We start from the raw sequence: 10,342 nt of genomic DNA, 5'->3' as shown, positions 1-10,342 counted from the left end.
GATTTAATGCTTGTTGCGGTAGACGAAACCTTCATGAGATTGAGAAAAATTATAGGACTGCAGTTAATAGTGTGAAATACATTTTGCTATTTGTTTTCCAACACATGCACTCCACCTATGATTGGCAGCCTTGCAAGTGCCCTTGGCCAATTTCTCCATTTACTATCCCCACATTAAACAAATTTATATGTGAAAGCAAAACCAGGGACGATGATGAGCAGTGAGCAAACTTTAAAAATAGTCGCTCCAGTGTTCACAACATGAAAATGCAGATTGCTACCCTACCTGAAAATGATTTCGCTAGCCTACAATTCTATGGGGTCACAAACTCACGGTTTAGTAGTCCCCTTCTATAGTGTTATTATACTCTCCTACTGTCTCTTCGTAATTACAATGTTGGGCATAGCTCTACAATTGTTACAACCTGCTGAAATCTTAAACGCTCTAGGTGTTGAAGAAAAGGTGACAAAATCAGTTCTCCTGCACAGGGATGTTTACGATGGGTACTAAATCTCAATTATGACTCGCGGTGAGGGTGAAAAGAGCGGCCGCACTCTCCAATTCGTCATGCTCCAGCGTCGACTGTGCATCCTTGAGAGACGACTCGGCACTGGCCACACCACAGGAAAGTGCGACTCAACTTAGAACAACCGCAAACTTCGGCACTCCAGAGAACTCAACTGGAAGTTAACAGTCACCCAAAAGGCCCAGATGTCTGATATCAACAAAATGCTGCGATATGAAGCCTTTCCTTGATCGGTAATCAAATCACATGGGAAAAGATGTTGCTCTAGGAGAAAGTAAAAGACCAAGCTACCTGGATTCGTAAGCCTCCTTCGTAGATTCGTAGGCTTCCTTGGCGGGTTCTCGGAAGGTAGTATGCCTTGGGTCGTATTCCAGCCTCGCAATATCAAAGCTCGGCCGAAATTCCATAGCTGGCTTCAAGAGGCCAGGCGCCTCCACTCCGGACATGTATTGAGGAGAAGTTGGCATATACTGATAAAGCCAAGGTGTGGAAGTCGTCATATGATTAGAAACTCCCGATACGAGCGAATGTAGCTGCTGCTGATTATAGTAGGCGATCTGTTGTTGCTCCAAGATATGCACTTGATTCCTGACCAGTTCTAGCTCCTCTCGAAGCATCTCGACCTGCGTTTGCAGGACCGTTATCACCCCATAACAACCGTGAACAGGATCCCTTTCGCGTGCATCCGCTTCGTATACAATAGATTTCATCGCATCGTTTTTCTTTGACGGATCCACTTGCTTCAATATCCTCAACGTGTTACTCACTCCGTAGAGCCTATGTACGTTCAAAAACTGTTTTGGTTGGTCCGGGGGAAAGTACGGTGCCAATGGACAGTCAGGAGAACATTTTCTGCGTTGAAATTTACAGGCTGCGCACGCTTGTGTTGTGCCTGTACTATTTCCCGTCATCTTTTCGTATTCTACTTCTTTCCTTGGAGCATTCCCTGCTGAGCTGCACACAAACCGTAAATCGTTCTGATCAGTTCCCGGTGGCTAGAATTAGAAGCGTACAGGGTCGACATATGATGTCAGAGTGAACGTCCTCAGGTCATCTATCGCAAAAAAATTCCTCAACATCAAATGAAGTACTTGAGGACCTAGAAGACGGAGAAGACATCGTTGGGCCTGGATCGAGGTCCTGAGAGATGCCGGATGTCATCTATCTCACGAACACTTCTCTGGTTCCGACGAGCTGTGAGGCAGGCTATAATATCAAATCACGGGCTTGAAGACCTACAAGATATGTTCGGGCCAGGGTAGCTAGCACCTGACAGTAAAGCTCTCAAAGCCTTCTGCTGACCGTGTCAAGCAACTCCGAGGCTGGAAGTCTGGGATGACAAATAAACTTCTGGATTGGGTAATTTGGGCTCACCTCAACGGCGCTGCGGAAACAAGCGATAGGAAGAGGTGAAAGAGAAAGGGATGGAAAGCCGGCGCTATTATAGACTGCGGGGGGCTATGTTGGAGGGATGATGATGAAAGGGAACCTTAAAACAAGCCATGAAGGTAGCAGGAGAGGATCACGGTGGTGTGTCGAGAGCTGAGAAGAAGAAAGATGTGTACGTAGGAGAAAGAGGAGCACTGTAGAGGTGATGTGAGAGAGAAGACGACGACTATGTCTACGTAGTGTATAGAAGCAAGAGCTTAGAATTGAATGCTGAAATGGGCGACAGAATGGAAGGCGGTGGAGGTTCAAGTTGGGCAAGTTGCTGCAAAACACTAGAATGGAAAGAGAGGTAACCAGAGATTTTGTTACCGCCCCACCGACTAGAACTACTACTACAGTTCAAAGTTACTCCTCTGAGCGAAACTAGTCCCCTTGGGAGGACTTTCTTGAGACCCAAGATGACTTTATCCCACCTTGGATGGCTTTGCGACCTTGGGCTCTCTATCTAATGAGCATTTGCGTTAGACAAAAGAGCAATTAGTCCAACTTGATCTTCGAGGTGGCACACATTCTCTATCTAATGAGCATTTGCGTTAGACAAAAGAGCAATTAGTCCAACTTGATCGTCGAGGTCGCACACATTTATTAGTGGGCCACAGTATGGCCAGACAAAACATAGATTTTGTTCCCTAGAACTACTACTACTTCACAATTATGGTGGTATAGGAAAAGTCCTCTAATGACAACTTTCTTGAGAGGGAAGTGGCACCAAGGTGGCAAGTGGCCCCCTGCCACTTCTCTCATTGGAATACCCTCCCTCGAGACTTTCTTAGTTCCAACGACATGGTGAGCAAGGATCGTCTACTATTGCAATCAAACTGTGGAAGGCTTATGTGGTGACAAGAAGTTTAGTCTGTGTCCTATAGGGGTCTCAAGGGGTTTACTATGTATAAACCCTCTTTGTTCAAGGCCTATTTTTAAAATCTTGTATTTTGAAAATTTTCATTGATAATTGTAACCTTTTTTTATACAATCTCTAAACTTTTCCTAAAATTGTTTTACAAATCTCTTAATCTTTCCTAAAATTTTCTATACAAATCTGTAAAATTTTCCTTAAATTGTTTTACAACTCCCTAATGTACATTAATCTTTTTAGGATTTAGAAATTAAGAATATACTTATACTGAGCCCATTTCTTAGTGAACAACCCAAGATAGGGGTTGGCTCAATTTTTAGGCACCTATCAAATTGGTGTAGTAACAAGATCATAGGCCCATGATGGCAGACAGCTAGGATTTACTTAGATTGCCAAACACAACCTTGACGTAGAGGATTAATGATCGTCATTGAGCTAGTCATCATTAAGCTAGTCACCAACCTTAAAATGGCATCCCATTTCGGAGTCAACTCTCCTGACTACAAATGTTGTTGCACAAGCTCAACAAGAAGCTTCAAAGTTTAGTGTCACCACCATATACACCTACTCTATCTCCGTTCATTCTTCTTGCTATGACCCTTATTTTCTTGATGTTTATTCACTAACAAACCTGTTACAAACTCCATGCACACTTAGAGCATGATCATGCACTCCAACTTTCTGCTACTCCTATGTGTCCTAATCAGGGCAAGTTTTGGCCCTAACTTAAACTGCCTCTCGCCCTTATGGCCACACGTGGCATTAATGGTGTAGGGTGACATATTGCCTTTATCTATGGAGGTACTAACTACTTTTTACCTCACCACCCCACAAATGGCATAACAACAGCTGGCGATGGAGAATGTGACATATTGGCTCGCATGGAATTGAAGAGAGGGGGATGTGAACATAGGTGAGGAGAGGATTAGAGCAGGTGAAGTGAGGATTAGAGGAGTTGAGGTGAGGATTGAATTGAGGATTAAAGGATTAGAGGAGTTGAAGTGAGGATTAGAGGAGAGGTGGGAATGAAGGGTGGGGGTAGGGTACCATGCATGGATAGTTGGCAATTGTGTTGAGGTTGAAGGACTAGCTATAGCCAGTCCACTAGGGGTGAGTACTCCCACTGCAATAGTAGCACTTTAGAGTTGAGTGCAATACGCCCTAGAGGGGGTATAATTAACCTTGTCATGGGTGCCCCTTACAGTAGCGCACATGTAGCACATGTGTTCAATACGAGGGATTTTATTTTCTTAGGGAACTACACAATTATACATACATAATAAAACAATGAAATTTTCAATACAGATAGGTACTTTAATGATCTCAAAATTTACAAAAGTGGTGTATATATAGGTTTTTAAAATCTGCATATAGGGGGTTTCATAAATACCCCTTAAACATGCTATATGGGATTTTTACATGATGAATGCCTCAGGCACACATGGCCACAAAGCAAGGGTGGCTTTCAGACACATTAAGCTGATTTGAGCCCTTCAATGACTTGTGTGTGAATAGACCTTATCCATAATCTTGCTCATTAAGCATTCTAGTAAGTGCTTTTTGAGCAAAATCATCCTTCTTCCCCTGACACAACCAACCCCTCTTTGTATTGTAATCACAATTGCCTACTTATCAATTGCCTTCTTCCCCCTCTTTGTATTCTAATCACAGCTGCCTACTTATCAAGGCCAGCATGATCAAATGGTGAAAGTCGACCTTGAAAACGAGCACTTGGAATCTCTTCTACTTTCTAGATTCCTCAAAATGGTTTCCATTGGTTGCATTTGGATCTCCTATCAAAACTCTTGAATCTTGCATGTTGTTATGAAATTTAATGGTTTCCATTGATTGCAATTGGCTCTCCTGTCACAACCCTTGACTCTTGCATGCGTGTTGGTTCAGACTTTGACAAAGGAGCAAGTCTCTTATGTTTTTTGACACTGGCTTGTCAACATGGGAGAGACTTCCCAGCATCGAGAGAGGCATGCAAGGATCTACTGTAAGATCACACATGATGATCCAACACTGGACATGCCCAAGGAATACATTCCTTGTGACCCATTGAATTGCTTATTTTTCTTCCAAGGGTGCTTGGGAATTGGGCCTACAATATATATATTTGCACAATTCAGGTAGCATTTCACAGTTATACCTATGAAACCTAATTGTTTCCCCAAGGTTGCTTGGGAATTTGGCCTTCAACGTCAAGATTTGCTCAACTAAGATAGCATCTTTTTAAACTTTTCCCCATGGTTTGTAGACCTAGTTTGAAGCCTTTGGATGAGAAAGGGTGTTAAGTGGGGATGTGTCTTGAACATAGATAGTTGATTGCTTATGACATACCAAGGAAAGGGCATTGTCACTAAAAGGCACCTTGTGTGCCTCACTCAATGATGTCAAGATCTTGCCAAGCAAGATAGTGGAAGCCCAAGGATGAAATATTATTTGCATTCTTGCTACAACTTTCCTCCAAAAAATTAGGAAAAGTTATGTCAAGATTTAGTTCATAACTTTTGTCCATGGAGGCCCACCACTAGGTTTCATTATGTCAACTCCACTTGAAAGACCCAAGATGATGTAACAACTCTTTTTCTACCACAAAAAAGGGTTAAAGATCCTCATCGATGCTCAAGTCTTGACAACCAATTGGTTCTTTTGAGTTATTTATATGATTTAGAATTGATGGGAAAGACAATTGAAGAAACCAAATTACATTTAGCAGTGTTTAGAATTGTTTAATAGTTTTTTTCCTAACAAAAAAGAGATTTTAAAGAAATAAATAGATCGTAAGAAGTTGGGAAAAATTACAAATGATAATGGCTATTTTTTAAATGGAAGGAGGCTAAGGTCCCTCATTGTTCCAGAAATCATAGTATGCATATTGGAGGACTGCTCAATATTATCAAATATGGATCAACCATAAGGACCATTTAAGATGGATCATCATGAACTATTTCATGGGATGAAGGTAGCTTGTGCAAAGACTACTTCAGAACTAAAAAGGATAGAAAAGATAAGGTTCTTTTTTTTTGGGGGGCAAAGAAGTGTTTTATTATATTATGATCATAAGCTTTGCACAAAGAAGTTCCAACTGAACAAAATTCCCCTCTAGAGAGGGATATCTAGTATGCAATCTCAGCTCTTACCTTCTCTATTTCCTATTAAGCTGACCTGCTGTTCATTGTTTCTTTCTACCTAGGAGCTACCAGAAAGCTGTTATGTCACCAAAGATAAGGTTCTAGGAGTTAAGATTGATAAGCACTAATAGTTTTATGAGATGCTTATCCAAATACTAGTTAACTAAAAAGAGTCCTAGTCTTAAAAAATGATATTGACTTCAAGTGGAAGTCTATTTATGAGGAGTTTATGAGGTTGATGAAAATAAAGAGTGACAAAACCAATTGTCACTACTACAAAGAACTCCACAATATCACCAATAATACTGTAAAAGTTGGTAAAGAGTCAGTTCAATTAATATGAGATAGAACAATTTTGGAAAGAGTGTGTAGATTTGGTAGCTGATGCAAGGATACTAACCACATGTTGAGTCATGAAGGATCTTGGGAAAGTGGAACCTTGACAATGAGCATGCATGAAGTCTAAAAATATACCAAAGGTACCACAAGGAAGAGTAGTCACAATAGATTTAGCTCTCAAACTTATTTCTTTTCTTGGTAGTTTTAAACATTTAAGCCCATGACGTTTTGTATCTAAAACTCCCCTACATCATGTGCGTCCATAAAAGTTTTAAGTATCCTTTATATGAGATCTATATGTATGTTTTTTGTAAATCCACAAGAAAAGAAAACCCTTCTATTGAACTCATGGAGAACTCATGTGGTAACTTACATATTGTTAAGTGAACTCATCAAGCAATGAAGTTATTATCCCTTCAAAGGAACAAGCCTCGATTGAATTGAAAATTAAACTAGCAAGTCTAGCAAGATAGAAATATATTTAAGGATCTTTTGTTTATGTTAATGAGGCTATATGTGAGTCACATGTGATATAGCATTCAATGTTTGATGTAGGCATCAACTAGAACAATCTTTTTTGAGCTACAACTACACGTGCATCCACACACTTGTGTCACAAAATACTTTTTGCGGATATTCCTTACCTCTTGGGAAAATGGGTATGCAGAATGGCCCAAGTTTGGGACTAATTAATGAAAAATATATGAGGAAAGTGCCAAGATTGTACTACATATGTCTACGTGCCAATGTTTAGGAATAAGAATATGTATACTACTTATAGTATTGGGTTCAAATGTCCCCTAATAAATAGCTCTTTTGAAGAAATGGGTCATGGATGGAGGTTTATTTTCTTTGTTTATGAGCATGATTTTTTCTTGCTCTATGAGCATGATTGATTCAAGTGAGTTAAAAGCATTGTTTTGGCCACTCATACTAGCATCATAACAAATCTTAAAACAATAAAATTGGGATTGTGCATGATTGATTATGTGGAAGTGAAGATTATGATAGTCACTAATGATGATTCAGATGTGATGCTCTACACAAGAGAGATGATGCATGGTAACATGTTCCTGATGTCAAAAAAGATGACTCTCACAATAGAAACTTAAAGATCGTGGCATCTAGGACACTCCTAGGACATTGAACCCTAGGCAATTTGTACGTATATGATATGCGAATTGCAATTTGTACGTATAGGATATGCGAATTATGATTACATATAGTACCAAGAATTTGTCACTATGTCTATGGCTTGTGATGATAGCATTGATTGCTTCTTATTTCATACGTTCTAGTATTCTAGGGTTAAGTTTTTATGTCCATGGTCATGATGGTAGCTAATATAGGTAATTACTATGAGGATTTATTGCATGTTCCAAAGTAGCTCGCAGATTTGGTACACCCACCTCTACTCCAGATAGATCGTGGTGGTTGCCCTTTTCACACATCCTTCTACAACTTGGGTAAGCGGCCCGTACTCAAGGTAATGCATAATGGGTGGCCTTAATTCCCTACATGTTTCTCCTACGTGGCTAAGCCCCTACTCAAGGCAAGGTATAGTGGGTGGCCTTTTCCCACATCCTTCTCCTACTCGTGTAGGACACCAAATGTTACACATGATCTTGTTGTTGGCATATATTTCTATCAAGTGTTGAAAATTCTATAAAAACATTTTAAAATGCTCGTGCAAAGGGAAACAGTAAATTGACCATAGCAATTAGTGACCATAACAATTAGTGAGGATTATTGCATTGAAGATTTTAAAGGGGGAGCATAATTATGAAAGTGTAGGTTGATGGCCTAATCTTTTCTTTTTTTTGAGGAAAACAGGGTTATATTATATTAAGTCAAGTTTGCTTTTACAAAGTAAAACTCTGCCCCTTAAGAACCAAAATAGGGGAGATAAGTAGATAATAGTGTTGGCATGACATCTCGTGGAACATCAAAGGACCCATCAATTTTGATCCTCCTAATGTTACAGGTCTTGGGATGAAACACAGCACTGATAAGAATGCCTGAACACCTTACACAACAATCGGTTGGGATGGGAGTGCGTCTCTAGTGCCCTTCGTAGGGTGTGTAACTAGAAAATGGCCTAATCTTTTCCTATATAGACTTATAAATATTAGCCTGATCACCACTTTTAGGGAAAATTTATCAAATTTAAAGCTCTAAAAATATTACATGAGTATTTTTGGGTGAATTTATAGAATTTGAGGCTCTAAAAATCAGCCCAGACCACCTAGACGAGCCTCTAAATTTTCTCTTGGCTAAAATCCATTTCTACTTTTCTCCCCACTCATGAATTCAATATCCACTACCACACTTCTAGACCCTACCATACAAAAAAGTAACTCTAAGCATTGAAATTTTCATGGATTACAAGAGATCAAGGCTAGCAATGGAATGCTAGATGTGTGAAAAAGGAAAGCTAGATGTGTGAAAAAGGACACAATTCAAAATGCTCCATGACATGTGATGTTGATAAAACAATGATCTACTACATCACATTATATTTTTTTAATGGTATGTGCACTTTATTAAGTTGTTATCACCTGGTATTGGACTCTTACAAGCACCAACTAAAATTTCTGTTATTAAGAAGGTGTAATAAGCAAGATATGGCTTTCAGAGTCACACTAGAATTAGAATCTCTTGGTAATCTTGAGAATACACATATATAGACTTTCATATCTCATGAGAATCAAGTCACTAGCCCAAGGGATTTATAAGTAAACAATTTGTTGATTTTCTAATCTTATTTTAGATATGGATTTACTAACTTTGTCTCACTTTGATATATTGGATAGATAACAAGTCATGACCTAGCTTTATCATTTTCACTATAGGGCCCATCAAAATTGCTTTCATCCCATCTTTTCATGAACATGAAAAAACTTGTGTTTTACTATTCCAAGACATAAAAATACTCAAGCTTCCCACACTCAATTGATATATGTATCACATACATTGTTGATTAGAGGTAGTCATCAACTAAATAGACAAGTCCCCCATTCCCCACCTCTACCCTCCCCTCATGCGTTATCATACACTTAGTATTGGGAAACACATAAGCTCATAGCCCATGTTTTCAAGTTCATTTTCCACTAATAGATATTACCTTTGTCAAAGTTAAACCCCATTACAAATTTAGTTTCTCTTCTACATGGTGATAAGGTATTCATTAGACCTCTAGAAAGAGACCTAGCATTTAGAATTTGCCACAAATAGAGCTCCTCTACTACATGTCAACATGGAATTCACTTTGCTTGGCCATGTCCTCATGGATTTTGGTTCTTTACTTCCTTAAATATATAATAAATTCTTTTGCTCTTCCTTCTATCTCATAGTGAACACGAGGTGAACACAAAGGGGACTAAGGGGAAATTGTCGCAACATTGATGCTTGGCTTGAGTTGTATAACTCACTCCATGAGCTCAAAGGCCTTATCCTCTTAAGATTTCCATTCGCTAAGGTCTTCCAAACAAAATTTTGAGAATCTTATGGAATGGGTAATCTATTCAAAGATTTCCAAGTATAACCAAGTCATCAAATCATATAGTTAACAAGGTCAAACAAAGGTGTCATTGGAGGTGATCATAGGCTTACCTTTGAAATATAGTAGTGGCTTCCCAAAATAAGCAAAATTGATTATGGTTGTATGAAGTGAAAATTGAATTAATTTCAACGGTGAGATTTTAGCAACTCCTACAAACCACGAGATGATGGCATGTTCTTACATGTTTAGAAATTTTTATGGTGTATCAAACATTATGATCCAATTTATAGTGATAGGAATGGAGGTTGTAGATAGTGGTCTCTCATGATCATAGAATGGATGATGATGAACATATGAGAGAAAGGCCTGTGGATGTGCAAACCAAGATTCTTGTGTCTAATAGGACATTAAGAGCAGTTTCCAAGCTACCCCATATGGAAAATACTAACTCAGAGGACTTTCCATGGCTAACCCTCAAGCAACTTGTAAGTGCTTCAAAACCGTGCTAACAAGATGACAATGGAGGGTAGCCT

At 39.2% G+C, this 10,342-nt stretch overlaps 1 protein-coding gene across 1 annotated transcript; it reads right to left on the bottom strand.

Moving 5' to 3' along the window:
* Nucleotides 1-252: 252 nt before the first annotated feature.
* On the bottom strand, nucleotides 253-1,741 carry LOC147904528 (protein ASYMMETRIC LEAVES 2-like). Its single transcript, XM_087398125.1, has 3 exons — nucleotides 1,626-1,741; nucleotides 818-1,480; nucleotides 253-610 (listed from the first exon to the last, which is right to left on the bottom strand). The coding sequence occupies exons 1-3, from the start codon at nucleotides 1,685-1,687 to the stop codon at nucleotides 514-516; spliced, it is 822 nt and encodes a 273-aa protein (XP_087254251.1). The 5' UTR covers nucleotides 1,688-1,741; the 3' UTR covers nucleotides 253-513.
* Nucleotides 1,742-10,342: the final 8,601 nt, after the last annotated feature.

Source organism: Dipteris shenzhenensis, chromosome 2 (assembly GCF_047967505.1).
Source record: "Dipteris shenzhenensis isolate YYH24624 ecotype China chromosome 2, Dip_SZ_1.0, whole genome shotgun sequence".
In the NCBI taxonomy this organism is placed as follows: domain Eukaryota; kingdom Viridiplantae; phylum Streptophyta; class Polypodiopsida; order Gleicheniales; family Dipteridaceae; genus Dipteris; species Dipteris shenzhenensis.
Note: the sequence above shows the minus strand (reverse complement) of the source record. Positions and strands in the feature narration are given on the sequence as shown.

Bases quoted from the DNA above. Each gene is read 5' to 3' on its own strand.
- LOC147904528 (XM_087398125.1), bottom strand. From the start codon at position 1,687: ATGACATCCGGCATCTCTCAGGACCTCGATCCAGGCCCAACGATGTCT. The intron at 1,481-1,625 runs GTCCTCAAGTAC...GTTTGTGTGCAG, and splicing joins ATGTCTTCTCCGTCTTCTAG to CTCAGCAGGGAATGCTCCAA. The intron at 611-817 runs GTAGCTTGGTCT...TGGTGTGGCCAG, and splicing joins AAGGAGGCTTACGAATCCAG to TGCCGAGTCGTCTCTCAAGG.